This window comes from Carcharodon carcharias, chromosome 29, assembly GCF_017639515.1.
Source record: "Carcharodon carcharias isolate sCarCar2 chromosome 29, sCarCar2.pri, whole genome shotgun sequence".
In the NCBI taxonomy this organism is placed as follows: Eukaryota; Metazoa; Chordata; class Chondrichthyes; order Lamniformes; family Lamnidae; genus Carcharodon; species Carcharodon carcharias.
Genome location: NC_054495.1, coordinates 3228438 through 3252945, shown reverse-complemented (window position 1 = coordinate 3252945; position 24508 = coordinate 3228438). Strand labels below are relative to the sequence as shown.

General features: G+C 47.6%; 2 protein-coding genes across 2 annotated transcripts; both read left to right on the top strand.

The window, feature by feature from the left end:
- Positions 1 to 721: 721 nt before the first annotated feature.
- On the top strand, positions 722 to 5036 carry LOC121271045 (trypsin-like). The gene is made up of 4 exons (XM_041176744.1): positions 722 to 915; positions 2208 to 2467; positions 4138 to 4274; positions 4807 to 5036. Exons 1-4 carry the CDS (start codon positions 722 to 724, stop codon positions 4954 to 4956), a joined length of 741 nt encoding a protein of 246 aa, XP_041032678.1. The 3' UTR covers positions 4957 to 5036.
- Positions 5037 to 14573: 9537 nt separating this feature from the next.
- Positions 14574 to 20014, top strand: LOC121271048 (trypsin-like). The gene is made up of 4 exons (XM_041176751.1): positions 14574 to 14767; positions 16342 to 16601; positions 18436 to 18572; positions 19865 to 20014. The coding sequence occupies exons 1-4, from the start codon at positions 14574 to 14576 to the stop codon at positions 20012 to 20014; spliced, it is 741 nt and encodes a 246-aa protein (XP_041032685.1).
- The last annotated feature ends 4494 nt before the right edge of the window (positions 20015 to 24508 follow it).

The window sequence follows — 24508 nt, the reverse complement described above, 5'->3', positions numbered from 1 at the left end:
TGTATGTGTATTTGTGTGTGTCTGTGTATGTGTTTGTGTGTGTGTATGTGCCTGCACATGTGAGACTGTGTGTGTGTGTGTGTGCATGTAAGTGTGATTGTGTGTACCTGGGTATGTTTTTTTGTATGTGAGTGTGACTCTGTGTGTGTGACTGTGTGTAAGTGTGTGTGGGACTTTCTGAGAGTCTTTTTGTGATTGTGACTGTGTGTGTGCTTGTGTGTGTGTTTATTTGTGTGAGTGTGACTCTGTGTGTGTGTGTATTTGTGTGTGTGTGTGTGTATGTGACTGTGTGTAAGTGTCTGTATTTGTGCTTGTGTGTGATTGTGTGTAAGTGTACATTTGTGCATGTGTGTGTGTGTGTGTGTGTGTGTGTGTGTGACTTTCGGTGCGTGATTGTGTGTAATTGTGTGTATTTGTCTGTGGGTGATTGTGTGTAAGTGGGTTTTTGTGTATGTGTGTGACTGTGGGTGCATGTGTATGTGTGACTGTGTGTGTGTGTGTATTTGTGTGCGTGTGTATTTGTGGGTGTGTATGTGTGTGACTGGGTGTAAGGGTGTATGTGTGGCTCTGTGTAAGTTTGTGTGTGGTTGTGTAAATGTGTGTATTTTTGTGTGTGTGATTGTGTTTAAGCATGTGTGTGTGTGACTGCATAAGTGTGTGTGTGTTTGTGGGTGATTGTGTGTAAATTTGTGTGTGATTGTGGGAGCGTGTGTGCAATCAGATGATGACTATTACTCTCTGTATTCTTCTTTACTCAGCTGCTGCTTCTGCGAATCTGAAGATCATTAATGGCCAGAATTGTTCTCCTCACTCTCAGCCCTGGCAGGTTTTGCTGACCTTTAATGGGTATCGCTGGTGTGGGGGCTCCCTGATAAACGACCAGTGGATAGTGTCAGCTGCTCATTGTTACCACCCGTAAGTCCAGAGATGATCTCAGCAACGTGGAAACATAAAAACATACAAACATACACAAACATACAAATGTACCCAACAATACATACACAAACATACACAAACATACACAAACATACAAACACACAAACATACATAGAAACATACACAAACATACAAACATTCACAAACATACAAACCGACTCAAACACACATTCAAGCGTACACAAAAAAACAAACACACACAAACATACATACAAACATATACAATCATACACAGATCAACATTGAATCATATAGAGACAAAAACATGAACATACAGATGTACAAGCATACAATCTTACAGCACACACTTACAAACAATGATGGAGTAATAATGGGTCTCTTGCAGTCGTTTGTCATACTTTCTGCGTCACAATATGTGTACTCACCCTCCAAAAACGCTATATAGAAACTTCATCATCCCCCTTAAACCTCCAAAAAAAGGCAAAAATCCAGATGACTAATGCCCAGGTAGTGAGGGGGTAGTTTGACACTGGCCTCCTCTACTTTGTTTTCTTTTTCTTGTTGGCAAGAAGGACCCAAAATTAATGATTAAATCAGGGGTCAAAGTTAAAGGAAGGAGCAAGCCAAAGAGGAGCAGCAGATACAAAACACAGGGTTTAGCCTCAGTTGGAGTCTTGTGTCCAGCTCTGGGCACCACACTGTAGGAAGGATGTGAAGGCATTAGAGAGGGAGCAGTAAGGTTTCATGAGAATGGATTCAGGGATGAGGAACTTCAGTTAATGTGGAGAAAGTGGAGGAGCTGGGACCGTTCTCCTTGGAGAATATGTATGCTTGTATGTTTGTGTATGTTTGTATGTATGTATCCCGTTGGTGAAGAGAAGGTCGAGAGGAGATTTAATAGAGGTGTTCAAAATCACAAGGGGAGTGCATTGGGTAGAGGGGGAGAAACTGTTCCCATTTGGGGAAAGGATCGAGAACCAGAGGGGCACAGATTTAAGGGGATTAGTAAAAGATGCAACAGAGACATGAGGAGAAACTTTATCAACCATCGAGTGGCTCGGATCTGGAATGCACTGCCTGTGAGGGAGCCAGGTTTAATCCAGGCTTTCGACAGGGAATCGGGTTGTTATCCGAAGGGGAAACATTTGCAGGTTATGGGGAAAGGAGAGCGGGGATGAATTTAGGTGAGTCGCTCTTTCAGAGAGCCGACACCGACACGGCCTCCAGCTGTGCAATAACCATTCGGTGGCTTCTGGGAAACAGGAAGTGGGGAAATGACAGTGTTGCCCACTTCTCCTCAGATTGCCCAGGTCCAGCATCCTCGTGGCTCATCTGGGCGAGCACAACCTCTCTCACTCCGAGGGGACGGAGCAGCGAATCCAAGTGGTCAAGGCCATCGTGCACCCCAATTACAACTACAGGAACTTCAACAACGACATCTTGCTGCTCAAACTGGCGTGGCCGGCCACATTCGACCAGTACGTCAGGCCCATCCCTCTGCCCAGCCAGTGTGCCACAGCAGGGACTCAATGCAGCACCTCTGGCTGGGGGAGACTCATGATTAACGGAGGTAAGGAGGGCCGGGGTGGTGAGGGGTTGGTGGGGGGGGAGCGGGAAGTTGAGTTGGGGTTGGGGGCTGAATGATTGCTGCGCTGGTTTGAGGGGATGGTGGGTGGGAGGGCAGTGTAGGATGTTGGAATGTGTGATCAAGCAACAATACTTCACTTTCCAGCCATAACTGAAATGTAGCCATCACTGCTCCCTGGAGACCTGTCCCAGCTTTGGAGACAGTTGCAGAGATTTACTAGCAATGTGCCGGCTCTTTGAAGGATCCAACTAATGAGACCCCACTCTCCCCCCTGCTCTTTCCCCCATGGCCCTATAATTTCCCACCCTTCAAGTATTTATCCAATTCCTCTTTTGAAAGTTCCTATTGAATCTGCTTCCACCGCCCTTTCAGGCAGCGCCTTCCAGATCACAACAACTCGCTGTGTTAAAATAAATTTCCCCTAATATCCCCCTCTGGGTCTTTTCCCGATTCTCTTCAATCTGAGTCCCTCTGGTTACCGACCCTCCTGTCATTGGAAACAGTTTCTCCTTATTGACTCTATCCAAACCCCTCATGATTTTGAATTCTCGATTCAATCTCCCCCTTAACCTTCTCTGCTCTAAGGAGAACAATCGCAGCTTCTCCAGTCTCTGCACATTAGTCCCATCCACCTGGTCTCGCAGACCCACACCCAGTCCCAATTCAGTTTGATTTTAGCAATAACATCTTTGTTTTTAAATCCCTCCATGGCTTTTCCCTCCCAATCTTTGTAACCTCCTCCAGCTCCGACAACCTCAATGATCTTTGTAACCTCCTCCAGCTCCGACAACTCTCCCTATCTCTGTTACACCCTCCAGCCTCTACAACCCTCCCTATCTCTGTAACCTCCTTCAGCCCCTTAAATCCTCCGAGATCTCTGTGCTCCTCCAATTCCGGCCTCTTTAGCTTGCCCCGATTCCCATCGCTCCACTATTGGCGATCGTGCCTTCAGCTGCCTGGGGCCCTAAGCTCTGGAATTCCCTCCCTAAACCTCTCCAACTCTCTCTCTCTTTCTCCTCCTTTAAAATACTCCTTAAAATGTACCTCTTTAACTGAGCTTTGGGTGATCTGTCCCTAATATATCCTTATGTAGCCTGATGCCAAATTTAGCTTGTTCAATCTCTTATGAAGCATCTTGTAATGTTTTATAATGTTAACAGTTCTATATAAATTCAAATATGCTGTTGTTATTAAGGTGGTGTTAATAGCAGTCTATGCATGGGCACAATGAGTTCTTCTGCTTCTGATTAAGTTGGCCTGTCCCTTTAACAGGGCAACCTCTCATTGATCTAAATGCTGAGGTCATTCAGAGTTCAATTGCCGATTGGCAAATGCCTGACAATTCAATCCCTTATACCTCAAGGGATGTTCCAATGCCAATTGCACGTTGACAGTTCTCTAGACAGCCACCAGTGTTTCATATTGAGCTCTCCTTCTCCTGGCCACGAGGTTCTTCACCATCCTGTCTACAGTAACCGAACATCTCTTTGTGTCTTGGTGAGCAGACCTGGATTCAATGCCCAGTGTGTGCTTTAACCTGAGCTCTGTACACAACACTCAGTAAGCAAAACTATTGATTAAGTTGCTTGCACGTGGGAGGAGGAGAGTCACGTTTGGATCGGACTGTGCTGACTCATTTCTTTCCCCTTCAGGTGAATTACCCGAAGTCCTACAGTGCCTGAATCAGCCCATCCTGCCTGATGCTGATTGCGCCAAAGCTTATCCACTCTACTTCACGGACAACATGTTCTGCTCAGGATACTGGGAGGGAGGTCAGGGCACATGCCAGGTAAGTGTGGCCTGACAGGGTGAACCCGAATGCATCAAACCTTGAGCGATAGGAATCGTCTCAAGCTGAGAGACAGAGGTTACATCTACCTGAGGGAAGGGGAATATCTGAATTTGAGGGTGTGTAGGAGCAGGAGGAGGATATTTGGCCCCTTTATCCCTCTCACAGTGCAACACTCCCTCAGTATGACCCTCCAACAGTGCAGCACTCCCTTAGCACTGACCCTCTGATAGTGCAGCAGTCCCTCAGCACTGACACTCCGTCAGTGCAGCGCTCCCTCAGTACTGACCCCCTGACAGTGGAGCGCTCCCTCAGTACTGACCCCCTGACAGTGCAGCACTCCCTCAGTACTGACCGTCCGACAGTGCAGAGCTCCCTCAACAGTGACCATCCGACAGTGCAGCGCTCACTCAGCGCTGAGCCTTGTCCTTTGATTCTCTAGACCAGAATCCTGGGGGTGCTACAGATGACCATCCGATTATCACTTTGTCTCTCTCGCTCTGAATTACAGTCCATATCTTTTTTGCTGCAGGGAGACTCAGGGGGACCTGTGGTCTGTAATGGGGAGCTACAAGGCATTACTTCCTGGGGTTACCACTGTGCTATGAAGGATCATCCCGGTGTCTTTGTGAAAGTTTGTAACTACAACAATTGGATCCAAGCGGTCATGGATGAAAACTGAGTGGAGAATCCTAACCCTGAAACTACCTGCAATGAGGGAAAGTAAAATGTTGCAAGTTTCCAATAAAGATTGATTGTCAAGTTGTGTTGCATTTGGACTTTTTTTTTGCTACAGCTGATTTGGAACGTGCAGAATCCCACATCCATCCCCTCGCTGCCTCCAGACTGTAGCTATTCCAACATTCCTCTCAGAAATCTGCTTTCCTCAGGGGGACATCAGAAATAGGAGCAGGATGAGGCCATTCAGCCCCTCGATCCCCCTTCCCCCATTCTATACAATCATGGCTGATACTCTACCTCGACTCCGCTTTCCCTCCTTATTGCTTAGCATCCAAAAATCTATCCATCTCCGTCTTGAATGGATTCAGTGATGGAGCATCCACAGCTCTCTGGGGGAGAGAATTCCAAAGATTTCTCTTTCCGTGGACTTAAGCACATCCAAAAATCTGCAACTCCCTGTCCTAACTCACACAAAGTCTTGTGCACGCAGCAGCCCCTGATGCTCGCTGATCTACATTGACTCCTGGTCGGGCAACACATCGATTTTATAATCCCCATCCTGGTTTTCAAATCCTTCCATGGCCTCCTCACCTCCTCCCTATCTCTGTAACCTCCTCCAGCCCCTACAACCCTCACTATCTCTGTAACTTCCTCCAGTCCCTACAAACCTCACTATCTCTGTAACCTCCTCCAGCCCCTGCAACCCACCCTATCACTGTAACTTCCTCCAGATGCTACTACCCTCACTATCTCTGTAACCTCATCCAGCCCCTACAACCCTCACTATCTCTGTAACCTTCTCCAGCACCTACAACCCTCATTATCTCCGTAACCTCCTCCAGCCCCTACAACCCTCACTATCTCCGTAACCTCCTCCAGCACCAACAACCCTCCCTATCTCTGTGACCTCCTCCAGCACCTACAACCTCACTATCTCTGTAACCTCCTCCAGCACCTACAACCCTCCCTATCTCTGTAACCTCCTCCAGACCCTACAACCCTCCCAATCTCTGTAACCTCTTCCAGGCCTTACAAACCTCCCCGTTTCTCCAGTAATGCTGCCAGAGCCTATGAATGGAAACCCAATTCTCGCACTCAAATCTTACAGCCACACAGTCATACAAACATACTGAAATAAGTACATACAGTTTAGGAGCAGGAGTAGGCTATTCGGCCCCTCGATCCTGCTCCATCATTTGATAAGATCATGGCTGACCTGTTTGTGGTTCAGCTCCACTTTCCTCTCTGCCCCCTATACCCTTTGACCCCCTCCTCACTCAGAAATCTGTCTAACTCAGTCTTGAATATATTCAGTCCCCCTGTCCCTACTGCTCCCTGAGGAAGAGAATTCCACAGACTGTCCACCCTCTGAGAGAAAGAATTCTCCTCACCTACATCTTGAATGAGAGACCCCGTTATTTAAATTGTGCCCCCTAGTCTCTCCCACAAGGGGAAACATGCTCTCAGCATCTACCCTGTCAAGTCCCCTCAGAAACTTATCTGTCACAATAAGATCACCTCTCATTCTTCTAAACTCCAATGGATACAGGCCCAGTCTGTCCAACCTTTCCTCATAGGATAATCCCCTCATCCCCTCATTCCAGCCGAGTGAACTTTCTCTGCAGACTACCTGCAGACTAACGTTCTGTCATTCATACACCAGGACACCCAGATCCCTCTGCACTGCAGAGTTCTGTAATCTCTCTCCATTTACACAATATGCTACTTTCCTATTCTTCCTGCTAAAGTGAACAAGTTCACATTTTCCCACATTATTCTCCATCTGACAATATTTTGCCAGCTCACTTAACCTGTCTATTATGCTTTTTAGACTCCTTATGTCCTCTTCACAACTTTCCTTCCAAACTATCTTTGAGCCTTTGGCAAGTTTAGTAACCATACCTTTGGTCTCGTCATCCAAGCTGTTGATATAGAGGGTAAGTAGTTGACATCCCAGCACCGATTTCAATGGCACTCCGCTAGTTACATCCTGCCACCCTAAAATGAAAAAAATTGATCCCTACCTTTGACTTCCTGTTAGCTATCCAATTCTCTATCCATGCCTCCCCCTACACCATCAACTCTTACCTTGTGTAGCAAGCTTTGAAGTGGCATCTTATCAAATATCTTGTGCAAATCCAAGTACACCACATCTACCGGTTCCCCCTTTGTCCACATTGCTTGTTACATCCTCAAAGAATACAATAAGTTTGTCAAACACAACTTCCTTTTCACAAACCCATGTTGACTCTGCCTCACATTTTTCCAAGTGCCCTGCTATAAGCCCCTTAATAATAGATTCTAACATTTCCTTGTGACAGATGTTAAGCTAACTCGCCTGCAATTTCTGGCTCTCTGTCTCCTTCCTCTCTTGAACAGAGGAGTCACATTTACTATTTTCCAATCTCATGGGACCTTTCCTGAATCAAGGGAATTTGGGAAATTTACAACCAATCCATCACCTATCTCAGCCACTACTTCTTTTGAGACCCGAGGATGAAGTCTATCATAATCTGGGAACTTGTCAGCTTTTAGTTTTAATAATATTCTCAGTCCCATTTCTCTGGTGACTAAAACTTTGTAAGTTCCTCCCTTTCACCACTTGATTTACAAGCATTCCTGGGATGTTATTTGTGTTTTCTACACTGAAGAGAGACACTAAATATCTATTTAAGGCTTCTACCATTTCCGTATTCCCCATTATTTTTTCACTGTTGCTATTATTATTATTATTATCATGAATAATAAAATCTCTGACCTTATTTGCCCCATGCCAATTTGCTCTCGGCTCAGAGAGTAACCCAGAAATTAGTGCCTTTTTGGTTCTGCTTTTTAGTTTATCCCACAGCTGCTCATACTCCCTCAGAAGTCCTGCCAATGCCATTGGTACCCACACGGACAACGACCACTGGGTCCTTCCTCTCCCACTCCAGGTTCCTCTCCAGACCCGAGGAGCTGTCCCTAAGCCAGGAACCGAGCAGGCAACACAACCGTTCGCAGAGAACTGTGTTTATTCCCCTCACCAATCAGTGCCCCCACTATCATTACATTCCTATTTACACCCCACCTCCCTCCACTTGAATGGCTTCCTGCAGCACGATGCCTTGGTCAGTAAGCTTGTCCACACTGCAGCCCCCACTTTCATCCAGATGAGCTGCAAGGGCCTCGAGCCTTTTGGACATGTGGAAAGGGCTGAGGCCCCCTGAACTCTACCTCCTCGGCCCCCAAGACGACCTTACCTGCAGTCACACCCTCCAGTCCCTGAGCACTGACCCAATCAGAGGACTCCAGCCTAAGGGCTGTGACCGCCTCTGGGGACAACACAATCCAGGTGCCCACACCTCTCCACCAGCTGCACCCTAGATGCATCGCAGAGTCCAAAACCCGGACTCCAGCTCATTAGTCTCTGAACTGGAGTTCCTCGAGTTGCGGACACTCACGGTAGATGTGTCACACAGGAACCCTCCATCCCTTGTGGGCTGCACTTTTTGCCTCATCACATCCCCTCAAATCACCTCAATTGGGCGGGATGTTTTACTTTGTCCAAGGCGCTATCAGAATGCAAGATTTTATCGTAACTTTCCTACGCTTCAACTGTGGGATAATTAACACCAGGCGTGTAGGGTGGACGCGTCCAGTAATGGAGACTGATTGTCCAGTAATGATGAATGATTTTCCAGTAATGGTGATTGATTCAGGGTTGTGCCTGGACAACGTATCAATACAGAACTGAGGTCAATAGCTGCAAGTGTCTCTCCTTCCAGAATTCGCTTCTCAAACAACCTCTTGAATCTGATTAATGATTAGCCACGTCCGATTGCTAGGACTGTCACTTTAAGCCACATATATAAAGGACAGGGGCTTGACTGGGATCATTACCTGGGCTAGGATAAGCTGTAAGATGCAAGCTTTCCTCTTCACCCTGCTCCTGGGAGTGGCAGGTATGATCACAGATATACTGAAATGTGTGTGTGGAGGTGCACAAGTGTGGCTGCTTGTCTGGCAATGTCTCCTCTCCCTGGTTACCCCTCCCCATTCCTTTCCCTGGCAACAGTCTGAGTTTGAACCTTTCAGCTTGCAACCTCGGGGTCACATTTGACCCCCAGATTTGTTCACTGTCAAACCATTCCTATTTCCACCTCCGCAACATTTCCCAGCTTCACGCCGGCCCTGTTTCGTCTCATCTCATCTACTGCTGAAACCCTCATCCAATCCAGCATTGCCCCCAGATGCGGCTATTCCCATAAATCCCTGATTGTTCTCCCACATTCTACCCTCCGTAAACTTGAGGTCATCCGAACATCTGCTGCCCGTGCCTTAACTCACACTGAGTCCCACTCACCTATCATCTCTGGTGCTCGCTGACCAGCATTGGCTCCTGGTTAGCAACATATTGATTTTAAAATTCCTCTAGCCCTAACAACCCTCCCTATCTCCGTAACCTCCTCCAGCACCTACAACCCTCCCTATCCCTGTAACCTCCTCCAGCACCTATAACCCTCCCTATCTCCATAACCTCCTCCAGCACCTACAACCCTCCCTATCGCTGTAACCTCCTCCGGCCCCTAAAACACTCCGTATCACCGTAACCTCCTCCAGCCCCTACAACCCTCTCTTTCTCTGTAGCCTCCTCCAGCACCTACAACCCTCCCTATCTCTGTAACCTCCTCCAGCCCCTACAACTCTCCTTATCTCCATAACCTCCTCCAGTCCCTAAAACCCCCCCTATCTCTGTACCCACCTCCAGCCCCTGCAACCCTCCCTATCTCTGTAACCCCCCCCCAGGCCCTACAACCCTTCCTATCTCTGTCACCTCCCACAGCCCCTACAACCTTTCCTCTATCTGTAACCTCCTCCAGCCACAACATCCCTCCCTATCTCTGTAACCTCCTCAACCCCTACAACCCACCCTGTCCCTGTAACCTCGCCCAGTCCCTACATCCTACCCTATCTCTGTAAACTCCTCCAGCCCCTACAGCTCTCCCTATCTCTCTAACCTCCTCCAGCCCCTTCACCCCTCCCTATCTCTGTAACCTCCTCCAGGCCCATCAACTGTCCCTATCTCTGTATCCTCCTCTAGACCCGACAACCCTCCCCGTTTGCCCAGTACTGGTGTCAGGCCCCATGAATGGAAACCCAATTCTCCCACACAAATCCTACAGCCACACAGTCATACAAACAAACTGACATAAGTACATACAGTTTAGGAGCAGGAGTAGGCTATTCAGCCCCTCGATCCTGCTCCATCATTTGAGAAGATCATGGCTGACCTGTTTGTGGTTCAGCTCCACTTTCCTCTCTACCCCCTATACCCTTTGACCCCCTCCTCGATCAGAAATCTGTCTAACTCAGTCTTGAATATATTCAGTCCCCCTGTCCCCACTGCTCCCTGAGGAAGAGAATTCCACAGACTGACCACCCTCTGAGAGAAAGAATTCCCCTCACCTCCATCTTGAATGAGAGACCCCTTTTTTCAAACTGTTCCCCCTAGTTCTAGTCTCTCCCACAAGGGGAAACATGCTCTCAGCATCCACCCTGTCAAGTCCCCTCAGAATCTTATCTGTCACAATAAGATCACCTCTCATCCTTCTAAACTCCAATGGATACAGGCCCAGCCTGTCCAACCTTTCCTCATAGGATAATCCCCTTATCCCAGGAATCAGTCAAGTGACGCTTCTCTGCAGACTACCTGCAGACTAACATTCTGTCATTCATACACCAGGACACCCAGATCCCTCTGCACTGCAGAGTTCCGTAATCTCTCTCCATTTACACAATATGCTACTTTTCTATTCTTCCTGCCAAAGTGAACAAGTTCACATTTTCCCACATTATTCTCCATCTGCTAATTCTTTGCCCACTCAATTAACCTGTCTATAACGCTTTTCAGACTCCTTATGTCCTCTTCACAACTTACCTTCCTACCTATCTTTCTGCCATCAGCAAATTTGTCAACCATACCTTTGGTCTCTTCATCCAAGCTATTGATATAGATTGTAAGTAGTTGACGTCCCAGCACTGATGTCAATGGCACTCCGCTAGTTACATCCTGCCAACACAAAAATGAAAAAAATTGATCCCTACCTTTGACTTCTTGTTAGCTATCCAATTCTCTATCCATGCCTCCCCCTTCACCATCAACTCTTACCTTGTGCAGCAACCTTTGAAGTGGCACCTTATCAAATGCCCTTTGCAACTCCAAGTACACCACATCTACATGTTCTCCCATTGTCCACATTGCTTGAGACATACTCAAAGATCTCCAATTAACTTGTGAAACACAATTTCTCTTGCACAAAACCATGTTGACTCTGCCTCACATTTTCCAAGTGCCCTGCTATAACCCCCTTAATAATAGATTCTAACATTTCCTTGTGACAGATGTTAAGCTAACTCGCCTGCAGTTTCCGGCTCTCTGTCTCCTTCCTTTCTTGAACAGAGGAGTCACATATTTTTTATTTTCCAATCTCATGGGACCTTTTCTGAATCTAGGGAATTTGGGAAAATTACAACCAATCCATCACCTATCTCAGCAGCTACTTCTTTCAAGATGGGAGGATGAAGTCTATCAGAACCTGGGAACTTGTCGGCTTTTAGTTTTAATCATTTTCCCAGTCCCCTTTCTCTGGTGACTAAAACTGTGCAATTTCCTCCCTCCCTTTCACCACTTGATTTATAGGCATTCCTGGGATGGTATTTGTGTTTTCTACACTGAAGAGAGACACAAAATATCTATTTAATACTTGTACCACTTCTATATTCCCCATTATTTTCTCATTGTTGCCATTAATATTATTATCTTGAATAATTAACTCTGAGTATTTTTGCCCCATGCCAATATGCTCGTGGCTCAGATAGTAATCCAGAGATTAGTGCCTTTTTGGTTCTGCTTTTGAGTTTAAGACACAGCTGTCGATCCTCCCTCAGAAGTCCTGCCGATGCCGTTGGTATCCACATGGACCACGACAACTGGGTCCTTCCTCTCCCACTCCAGGTTCCTCTCCAGACCCGAGGAGCTGTCCCTAAGCCTGGAACCGAGCAGGCAACACAACCGTTCGCAGAGAACTGTGTTTATTCACCTCACCAAACAGTCCCCCCACTATCATTACATTCCTATTTACACCCCACCTCCCTCCACTTGAATGGCTTCCTGCAGCACGATGCCTTGGTCAGCTCGCTTGTCCACACTGCAGCCCCCACTTTCAGCCAGATGAGCTGCAAGGGCCTCGATACTGCTGGACAAGTGCAAAAGTCTCACTGCCCCCCAATTCTACGTCCTCGGCCCACAAGCCTGCCTCACCCACAGTCACGTCCTCCAGTCCCTGAGCACTGACCCAATCAGAGGATCCAGCCTAAGGGCTGTGACCGCCTCTGGGGACAACACAGTCCAGGTGCCCACAGCTCTCCACCTCCTGCACCCTAGATGCATCGCAGAGTCCAAAACCCGGACTCCAGCTCATTAGTCTCTGAGCTGCAGTTCCTCGAGCTGCGGACACTCAGGGTAGATGTGTCACACAGGGACCCTCCATCCCTTGTGGGCTGCACTTTTTTGCCTCATCACATCCCCGCCAAGCACCTCGGTATGGGAGGGACGTTTTACTTTGTCCAAAGCGCTATCGGAATGCAAGATTTTGTCGTTACTGGCGTGGGGGGAGGACGTGACTAGTAATGGTGATTGATTGTCCAGTAATGGTGATTGATTGTCCAGTAATGGTGATTGATTGTCCAGTAATGGTGATTGATTCAGGGTTGTGCCTGGACTACGTATCAATACAGATCTGAGGTCAACAGCTGCAAGAGACTCTCCTTCCAGAATTCACTTCTCAAATGAGGTCTTGAAGCTGATTGATGATTAGCCACGTCTGATTGCCGGGACTGTCAATTTAAACCACATATATAAAGGACAGCGGCTTCACTGGGATTGTTACCTGGCTGGCATAAGCTGTAAGATGCAGGCTTTCCTCTTCACCCTGCTCCTGGGAACGGCAGGTATGATCACAGATATACTGAAATATGTGTGTGGGGGTGCACAAGCGTGGCTGCTTGTCTGGCAATGTCTCCTCTCCCTGGTTACCCATCTCCATTCCTTTCACTCATCAGTCTGAGACTGAACCTGTAACTCTGTAACCTCCTCCAGCCCCTACAACCCTCCCTATCTCTGTAACCTCCTCCAGTCCAAAGAGCCCTCCCTATCTCTGTAAACTCCTCCAGCCCCTACAACCCTCCCTAACTCTGTAGCCTCCTCCAGTCCCGACAGCCCTCCCTATCTCTGTAACCTCCTCCGACCCCTACAACCGTCCCTATCTGTGTAACCTCCTCCAGCCTCCACGAATCTCCATTTTCCAGTAAACTCCTCCAGCCCCTACAACCCTCCCTATCTCAGTAACCTCCTTCATTCCCTCAACCCTCTGAGATGTCTGCTCTCCTTCCACACTCATTCCCTCCTTTAAATCGCTCTTAAAATCCAATCATTTGACTAACAATTTGGCTGCCTGTCTCTGATGTCTCCTTATGCGACTCAGCGAGATACTTTTTTTGATAATCAACCTTCTGAAGCTGTTTCATCATGTTAAAGGCTCTATAGAAACGTAAGAAGTTGTTGTTGCTAATGTCTGAGTGTGTGCATATGCGAGTGTTTGTATGTGTGTGAGTGTGTGTATTTGTGTGTGCATATGTGATTGTGTGTATGTGTTTGTGAGAGAACATACGTGTGTTTGTGTGTACAGGTACCTTTCTGACTGTGTGTGTTTTTGTGTGCGTGTGTCTGAACGTAAATGTGTACGTGTGCCTGTGAGTGAGTGTACATATGTGTATGTGTATTTGTTTGTGTATGTGTATGTGTGTGTGTGTGTGTATGTACCTGCACATGTGAGACTGTGTGTGTGTGTGTGTGCATGTTAGTGTGATTGTGTGTACCTGGGTATGTTTATTTGTGTGTGAGTGTGACTCTGTGTGTGTGAGACTGTGTGTAAGTGTGTGTATTTATTTATGTGTGACTGTGTTTGTATTTGTATGTGGGAGTGTCTGAGAGTGTTTTTGTGAGTGTGACTGTGTGTGTGCTTGTGTGTGTGTTTATTTGTGTGAGTGTGACTGTGTGTGTGCTTGTGAGTGTGTTTATTTGTGTGAGTGTGACTCTGTGTGCATGTCTATTTGTGTGTGAGTGTGTGTATGTGACGGTGTGTATGTGTCTGTATTTGCGTTTGTGTGTGATTGTGTGGCTTTGTAAGTGTGCATTTGTGCATGTTTGTGTGTATGTGTGTGTGTGTGTGACTTTCGGTGTGTGATTGTGTGTATTTGTGTGTATTTGTCTGTGTGTGATTGTGTGTAAGTCGGTTTTTGTGTTTGTATGTGTGTGTGTCTGACCTTGGGTGCCTTTGTATGTGTGACTGTGTGTGTGTATTTGCGTGCGTGTGTATTTGTGGGTGTGTATGTGTGTGACTGTGTGTAAGGGTGTATGTGTGGCTCTGTGTAAGTATGTGTGTGGTTGTGTAAGTGTGTGTATTTTTGTGTGTGTGATTGTGTTTAAGCGTGTGTGTGTGTGACTGCATAAGCGTGTGTGTGTTTGTGGGTGATTGTGTGTAAGTTTGTGTGTGATTGTGGGATTGTGTGTGCAATCAGATGATGACTATGACTCTCTGTATTCTTCTTTACTCAGCTGCTGCTTCTGAGAATCTGAAGATCATTAATGGCCAGAATTGTTCTCCTCACTCTCAGCCCTGGCAGGTTTTGCTGACCTTTAATGGGTATCGCTGGTGTGGGGGCTCCCTGATAAACGACCAGTGGATAGTGTCAGCTGCTCATTGTTACCACCCGTAAGTCCAGAGATGATCACAGCAATGTGCACATATACAAACATACACAAACATACAAACACTCACAAACATACATAGAAACATACACAAACATACAAACACTCACAAACATACATAGAAACATACATAAACATACAAACATTCACAAACATACATAGAAACATACATAAACATACAAACATTCACAAACATACATAGAAACATACATAAACATACAAACATTCACAAACATACATAGAAACATACATAAACATACAAACATTCACAAACATACATAGAAACATACATAATCATACAAACATTCACAAACATACATAGAAACATACATAAACATACAAACATTCACAAACATACATAGAAACATACATAAACATACAAACATTCACAAACACACACAGGCATGCATACAAGCAAACATTCACAAACATATAAACCTACTCAAACACACATACAAGCGTAAACAAAAAAACAAACACACACAAACATACATACAAACATATACAATCATACACAGATCAACATTGAATCATACAGAGACAAAAACATGAACATACAGATGTACAAGCATACAATCTTACAGCACACATATACAAACAATGATGGAGTAATAAGGGTTCTCTTGCAGTCATTTGTCATACTTTCTGTGTCACAATATGTGCACTCACCCTCCAAAAACGCTATATAGAAACTTCATCATCCCCCTTAAACCTCCAAAAAAAGGCAAAACTCCAGATGACTGATGCCCGGGTACTGAGGGGGCATTTTGACACTGGCCTCCTCTACATTGTTTTTTTTTGTTGGCTCGAAGGACCCAAAATTAATGATTAAATCAGGGGTCAAAGTTAAAGGAAGGAGCAAGCCAAAGAGGAGCAGCAGATACAAAACACAGGGTTCAGCCTCAGCTGGAGTCTTGTGTCCAGCTCTGGGCACAACACTGTAGGAAGGATGTGAAGGCATTAGAGAGGGAGCAGTAAGGATTCATGAGAATGGATTCAGGGATGAGGAACTTCAGTTAATGTGGAAAGACTGGAGGAGCTGGGACCGTTCTCCTTGGAGAATATGTATGCTTGTATGTATGTTTGTGTATGTTTGTATGTTTGTGTATGTTTGTATGTATGTATCCCCTTGGTGAAGACTAGGTCGAGAGGAGATTTAATAGAGGTGTTCAAAATCACGAGGGGTCTGGACTGGGTAGAGGGGGAGAAAATGTTCCCATTGCGGGGAAGGATCAAGAACCAGAGGGGCACAGATTTAAGGGGCTTAGTAAAAGAAGCAACAGAGACATGAGGAGAAACATTTTCAGCCAGCGAATGGGTAGGATCTGGAATGCACTGCCCAAGTGTTTGAGGGAGGCAGGTCAAATCCAGGCTTTCGAAAGGGAATCGGGTCGTTATCCGAAGGGGAAACATTTGCAGGTTATGGGGAAAGTAGAGGGGGGATGAGTTTAGGTGAGTCGCTCTTTCAGAGAGCCGACACCGACACGGCCTCCAGCTGCGCAATAACCATTCGGTGGCTTCTGGGAAACAGGAAGTGGGGAAATGACAGTGTTGCCCACTTCTCCTCAGATTGCCCAGGTCCAGCATCCTCGTGGCTCATCTGGGCGAGCACAACCTCTCTCACTCCGAGGGGACGGAGCAGCGAATCCAAGTGGTCAAGGCCATCGTGCACCCCAATTACAACTACAGGAACTTCAACAACGACATCTTGCTGCTCAAACTGGCGTGGCCGGCCACATTCGACCAGTACGTCAGGCCCATCCCTCTGCCCAGCCAGTGTGCCACAGCCGGGACTCAATGCAGCACCTCTGGCTGGGGGAGACTCATGATTAACGGAGGTAAGGAGGGCCGGGGTGGTGAGGGGTTGGTGGGGGGGGAGCGGGAATGTTAGTTGGGGTTGGGGGCTGAATGAATGCTGCGCTGGTTTGAGGGGATGGTGGATGGGAGGGCAGTGTAGGATGCTGGAATGTGTGATCAAGCAATAATACTTCACTTTCCAGCCATAACTGAAATGTAGCCATCACTGCTCCCTGGAGACCTGTCCCAGCTTTGGAGACAGTTGCAGAGATTTACTAGCAATGTGCCGGCTCTTTGAAGGATCTATCTAATGAGACCCCACTCTCCCCCCTGCTCTTTCCCCCATAGCCCTATAATTTCCCACCCTTCAAGTATTTATCCAATTCCTCTTTTGAAAGTTCCTATTGAATCTGCTTCCATCGCCCTTTCAGGCAGCGCCTTCCAGATCACAACAACTCGCTGTGTCAAAATAAAATTCTCCTCATCTCACCCTCTGTGTCTTTTCCCGATTCTCTTCAATCGGATTCCCTCTGGTTACCGACCCTCCTGTCACTGGAAACAGTTTCTCCTTATTGACTCTATCCAATTGATTTTAGACATCTCGATTCAATCTGTGCCTTATCCTTCTCTGCTCTAAGGAGAACAATCGCAGCTTCTCCAGTCTCTCCACGTTATTCCCATCCACCTGGTAGCACACCCAGATCCAATTCAGCTTGATTTTAGCAATAACAGCTTTGTTTTTAAATCCCTCCATGGTTTTTCCCTCCCAAGCTTTGTAACCTCCTCCTGCTCCGACAACCACCCTGATCTTTGTAACCTCCTCCAGCTCCGACAACTCTCCCTATCTCTGTTACACCCTCCAGCCCCTACAACCCTCCCTATCTCTATAACCCCCTCCAGCCCCGACAACCATCATGATCTCTGTAACCTCCTGCAGCCCCTACAAACCTCCCTATCTCTGTAACCTCCTCCAGCCCCGACAACCATCCTGATCTCTGTAACCTCCTCCAGCCCCTTCAACCCTCCCTACCTCTGTAACCTCCTCCAGCTCCTACAACCCTCCCTATCTCTGTAACCTCCTCCAGCCCCTACATTCCTCCGAGATCTCTGTGCTCCTCCAATTCCGGCCTCTTGAGCTTGCCCCGATTCCCGTTGCTCCACTATTGGCGTCCGTGCCTTCAGCAGTCTGGGTCCCTAAGCTCTGGAATTCCTTCCCTAAACCATTCTACCTCTCTCTCTTTCTCATCCTTTAAAATACTCCTTAAAATGAACCTCTTTAACTGAGCTTTGAGTCATCTGTCCCTAATATCTCCTTATGTAGCCTGATGCCAAATTTAGCTTGTTCATGCTCTTATGAAGCACCTTGTGATGATTTATTAAGTTATCAGTTCTAAATCGAGTATGCTGTTGTTATTAAGGTGGTGTTAGTAGCAGTCTATGCATTGGCACAATGAGTTATTCTGCTGCTCTTTAAGTTGGCCTGTCCCTTTAACAGAGCAACCTCTGATTGATCTAAATGCTGAGGTCATTCAGAGTTCAATTGCCGATTGGCAAATGCCTGACAATTTAATCCCTTCTCCCTCAAGGGATGTTCCACTGCCAATTGCACATTGACAGTTCTCTAGACGGCCACCAGTGTTTCATATTTAGCTCTCCTTCTCCTGGCCACGCAGTTCTTCGCCATCCTGTCTACAGTAACCGAACATCTCTTTGTGTCTTGGTGAGCAGACCTGGATTCAATGCCCAGTGTGTGCTTTAACCAGAGCTCTGTACACAACACTCAGTAAGCAAGACTTTTGATTAAGTTGCTTGCATGTGGGAGGAGGAGAGTCACGTTTGGATCGGACTGTGCTGACTCATTTCTTTCCCCTTCAGGTGAATTACCCGAAGTCCTACAGTGCCTGAATCAGCCCATCCTGCCTGATGCTGATTGCGCCAAAGCTTATCCTCTCAACTTCACGGACAACATGTTCTGCTCAGGATACTGGGAGGGAGGTCAGGGCACATGCCAGGTAAGAGTGGCCCGACAGGGTGAACCCGAATGCATCAAACCTTGAGCGATAGGAAGCGTCTCAAGGTGAGAGACAGAGGTTACCTCTACCTGAGGGATGGGGAATGTCTGAATTTGAGGGTGCGTAGGAGCAGGAGGAGTCTAATTGGCCCGTTTATCCCTCTGACAGTGCAGCACTCCCTCAGTATGACCCTCTAGCAGTGCAGCACTCCCTCAGTACTGACCCTCCAGCAGTGCAGCCATCCCTCAGTACTGACCCTCCAACAGTGCAGCACTCCCTCAGTACTGACCTTTTGACAGTGCAGCACACCTTCAATACTGACCCTCTCGCAGTGATGGTATCCCTCAGTGCTGACCCAGCGACAGTGGAGCGCTCCCTCAGCGCTAAACTTCCGACAGGGTAGCGATCCCTCAGTATTGACACTCCAAAATTGCAGCACTCACTTCTCACTGACCCTCTGACAGTGCAGCACTCCCTTAGTACTGACCCTCTGACAGTGCAGCACTCCCTCAGTGCTGACCCTCCGACAGTGCAGCACTCACTTCTCACTGACCCTCTGACAGTGCAGCACTCCCTCAGTGCTGACCCTCCGACAGTGCAGCACTCACTTCTCACTGACCCTCTGACAGTGCAGCACTCACTTCTCACTGACCCTCTGACAGTGCAGCACTCCCTCAGTACTGACCCTCTGACAGTGCAGCACTCCCTCAGTGCTGACCCTGCAACAGTGCAGCACTCACTTCTCACTGACCCTCTGACAGTGCAGCACTCCCTCATTACTGACCCTCCAACAGTGCAGCAATACCTTAGCACTGACCCTCTGACAGTGCAGCACTCCATCAGTACTGATCCTCCAACAGTGCAGCACTTCCACAGCACTGATCCTCTGACAGTGCAGCAGTCCCTCGGCACTGACCCTCCGAAAGTGCAGCACTCCCTCATTACTGACCCAGCAGCAGTGCAGCATTCCCTCAGCACTGACCCTCCGACAGTGGAGTGCTCCCTCAGAACTGCCCCTACGACAGTGCAGCACTCCCTAAGTACCAACACTCCGATAGTGCAGCACTCCCTCAGCACTGACCAGCCAACAGTGCAGCACTCCCTCAGCACTGAGCCTTGTCCTTTGGGTCTCTAGAATGGTACTCAGACCCGCAACCTCCTAACTGAGAGAAAGAGTACCACCCAGCGAGCTCGGGTCCCACACCAGAATCCTGGGGGTGCTACAGATGACTATCCGATTATCACTTTGTCTATCTCACTCTGAATTACAATCCATGTCTTTTTTGCTGCAGGGAGACTCAGGGGGACCTGTGGTCTGTAATGGGGAGCTACAAGGCATTACTTCCTGGGGTTACCACTGTGCTATGAAGGATCATCCCGGCGTCTTTGTGAAAGTTTGTAACTACAACAATTGGTTCCAAGCGGTCATGGATGAAAACTGAGTGGAGAATCCTGACCCTGAAACTACCTGCAATGAGGGAAAGTGAAACGTTGCAAGTTTCCAATAAAGATTGATTGTCAAGTTGTGTTGCATTTGGACTTTTTTTTTGCTAAATCTCATTTGGAACGTGCAGAATCCCACATCCATCCCCTCGCTGCCTCCAGACTGTAGCTATTCCAACATTCCTCTCGGAAATCTGCTTTCCTCAAAAGGACATCAGGAATAGGAGCGGGATGAGGCCATTCAGCCCCTCCAGCCTCCTTCCCCCATTCTATACAACCATTGCTGATACTCTACCTCGACTCCGGTTTCCCTCCTTATTGCTTAGCATCCAAAAATCTATCCATCTCCGTATTGAATGGATTCAGTGATGGAGCATCCACAGCTCTCTGAGGGAGAGAATTCCAAAGATTTCTCCTTCCGTGAACTTAAGCACATCCAAAAATCTGCAACCCCCTGTCTTAACTCACACAAAGTCTCGTGCACCCAGAAGCCCCTGATTCTCGCTGATCTAAATTGGCTCCTGGTCGGGCAACACATTGACTTTATAATCCCCATCCTGGTTTTCAAATCCTTCCATAGCCTCCTCACCTCCTCCCTATCTCTGTAACCTCCTCCAGACCCTACAACACTCCCTATCTCTGTAACCTCCTCCAGCCCCTACAACCCTCCCTATCTCTGTAACCTCCTCCAACTCCTACAAAACTCCATTACTCAGAAACCAAATCCAACCCATACAACCCTCCCAATCTCTGTAACCTCCTCCAGACCATAATACCCTCCCTATCTCTGTAAACTCCTCCAGTCCTTCCAACCCTCCCTATCTCTGTAACCTCCTCCAGAGCCTACAACCCTCCCTAACTCTGTAACCTCCTCCAGCCCTTACAACCCTCCCTATCTTTGTAACCTCCTCCAGCCCCTACAAACCTCCATATCTCTGTAACCGCCTCCAGCACCTACAACCCTCCATAAATCTGTAACCACCCCAAACCGTACAACACTCGTGATATCTGTAACTTGCTCCAGCCCCTACAACCCTCCATATCTCTGTAACCTCCTCCAGCCCCTAATAGCCTCCCTATCTCTGTAAACTCCTCCAGTCCTTCCAACCCTCCCTATCTCTGTAACCTCCTCCAGCCCTTCCAACATTCCCTATCTCTGTAAACTCCTCCAGCCCTTCCAAACCTCCCTAATTCTGTTACCTCCTCCAGAGCCTACAACACTCCCTAACTCTGTAACCTCCTCCAGCCCTTACAACCCTCCCTATCTTTGTAACCTCCTCCAGCCCCTACAACCCTCCCTATCTCTGTAACCTCCTCCAGCCACTACAACTCTCCCTGTCTCTGTAAGCTCCCCCAGTCCCTAAATCCTACCCTATCTCTGTAACCTCCTCCAGCCTCTTCAACGCTCCCTATCTCTGTACCCACCTCCAGCCCCTACAACCCTCCCTATCTCTGTAACCTCCTCCAGGCACTACAACCCTCCCTATGTCTTTAACCTCCCCCAGCCCCTACAACCCTCCCTATCTCTGTAACCTCCTCCTGCCCCTACAACCCTCCCTATCACTGTATCCTATTCCTGCCACTACAACCCTCCCTATCTCTGTAACCTCCTCCAGCCCCTACACCCTCCCCGTTTCCCCAGTACTGGTGCTAGACCCCATGAATGGAAACACAATTCTCCCACACAAATCCTACAGCCACACAGTCATACAAACACACTGACATAAGTACATACAGTTTAGGAGCAGGAGTAGGCCATTCGGCCCTTTGTGCCGCACGACCATTTGATAAGCTCATGGCTGACCTGTTTGTGGTTCAGCTCCACTTTCGTCTCTAACCCCATATCCTTTGACCCCCTCGTCCATCAGAAATCTGTATAACTCAGTCTTGAATATATTCAGTCCCCCTGTCCCCACTGCTCTCTGAGGAAGAGAATTCCACAGACTGTCCACCCTCTGAGAGAAAGAATTCTCCTCACCCACATCTTGAATGAGAGACCCCTTTTTTTAAACTGTGCCCCCTAGTTCTAGTCTCTCCCACAAGGGGAAACATGATCTCAGCATCCACCCTGTCAAGTCCCCTCAGAATTTTATCTGTCACAATAAGATCACCTCTCATTCTTCTAAACTCCAATGGATACAGGCCCAGTCTGTCCAACCTTTCCTCATAGGATAATCCCCTCATCCCAGGAATCAGTCAAGTCACCCATCTCTGAACTGCTTCTGAAAAACTTATGTCCATTCTTAAATAAAAAAAATGATCCCTACCTTTTACTTCCTGTTAGCCTTCCAATCCTCTATCCATGCCTCCCCCTACAACATCAACTCATACATTGTGCAACAACCTTTGAAGTGGCACCTTATCAAATGCCTTTTGCAAATCCCAGTACACCACATCTACAGGTTCCCCCTTTGTCCACATTGCTTGTTATATCCTCAAAGAACTCCAATAAGTTTGTCAAACACAATTTCCCTTTCACAAAACCTTGTTGACTCTGCCTCACATTATTCCAAGTGCCCTGCTATAAACCCCTTAATAATAGATTCTAACATTTCCTTGTGACAGATGTTAAGCTAACTCGCCTGCAGTTTCCGGCTCTCTGTCTCCTTCCTTTCTTGAACAGAGGAGTCACATTTACTATTTTCCAATCTCATGGGACCTTTCCTGAATCTAGGGAATTTGGGAAAATTACAACCAATCCATCAACTATCTCAGCAGCTACTTCTTTTGAGACCCGAGGATGAAGTCTATCAGAACCTGGGAACTTGTCAGCTTTTAGTTTTAATAATATTCTCAGTTTCCTTTCTCTGGTGACTAAAACTGCGATAGTTCCTCCCTCCCTTTCACCATTCGATTTACAAGCATTCCTGGGATGTTATTTGTGTTTTCTACACTGAAGAGAGACACTAAATATCTGTTTAATGCTTCTACCATTTGCGTATTCCCCATTATTTTCTCACTGTTGCTATTAATATTATTATCATGAATAATAAACTCTCTGACCTTATTTGCTCCATGCCAATTTGCTCTCGGCTCGGTTAGTAACCCAGAGATTAGTGCCTTTTTGGTTCAGCTTTTTAGTTTATCCCAAAGCTGCTGATACTCCCTCAGAAGTCCTGCCGATGCCGTTGGTACCCACACGGACAACGACCACTGGGTCCTTCCTCTCCCACTCCAGGTTCCTCTCCAGACCCGAGGAGCTGTCCCTAAGCCGGGAACCGAGCAAGCAACACAACCGTTCGCAGAGAACTGTGTTTATTCCCCTCACCAATCAGTCCCCCCACTATCATTACATTCCTATTTACACCCCACCTCCCTCCACTTGAATGGCTTCCTGCAGCATGATGCCTTGGTCAGCTGACTTGTCCACACTGCAGCCCCCCTTTCAATCAGATGAGCTGCAAGGGCCTCGAGCCTGTTGGACAAGTGCAAAGGGCTGAGGCCCCCCAACTGGTACCTCTTCGGCCGCCAAGACGACCTCACCCACAGTCACACCCTCCAGTCCCTGAGCACTGACCCAATGAGAGGACTCCAGCCTCAGGACTGTGACCGCCTCTGGGGACAACACAAACCAGGTGACCACACCTCTCCACCTCCTGCACCCTAGATGCATCGCAGAGTCCAAAGCCCGGACTCCAGCTCTTTAGTCTCTGAGCTGGAGTTCCTCGAGCTGTGGACACTCACGGTAGATGTGTCACACAGGGACCCTCCATCCCTTGTGGGCCGCACCATTTTGCCTCATCACATCATTGCCAATCACCTCGGTTGGGGGTACGTGTAGGTTTCACTTTGTCCAATGCGCTATCGGAATGCAAGCTAATGTCGTAACTGGCATGTGGGGTGGACGTGTCCAGTAATGGTGAATGATTGTCCAGTAATGGTGATTGATTCAGGGTTGTGCCTGGACAACATATCAATACAGACCTGAGGTCAACAACTGCAAGCGTCTCTCCTTCCAGAATTCGCTTCTCAAATGAGGTCTTGAAGCTGATTAATGATTAGCCACGTCCAAATGCTGGGACTGTCACTTTAAGCCAAATATGTAAAGGGCAGCGGCTTCACTGGGATCATTACCTGGGCTGGGATAAGCTGTAAGATGCAGGCTTTCCTCTTCACCCTGCTCCTGGGAGCAGCAGGTATGATCACAGATATACTGAAATGTGTGTGTGGGGGTGAACAAGCGTGGCTGCTTGTCTGGCAATGTCTCCTCTCCCTGGTTACCCCTCCCCATTCCTTTCCCTGGAAACAGTCTGAGACTGAACCTGTCAGCTTGCAACCTCGGGGTCACATTTGACTCCCAGATTTGCTCACTATCAAATCATTCCTATTTCCACCTGCGCCACATTGCTCAGCTTCACCCCGACCCCGTCTCATCTCATCTCATCAACCGCTCAAACCCTCATCCAATCCAGCATTGCCCCCAGCTGCGGCTATTCACAAAAATCCCTGACTGTTCTCCCACGTTCTACCATCCGTAAACTTGAGGTCATCTG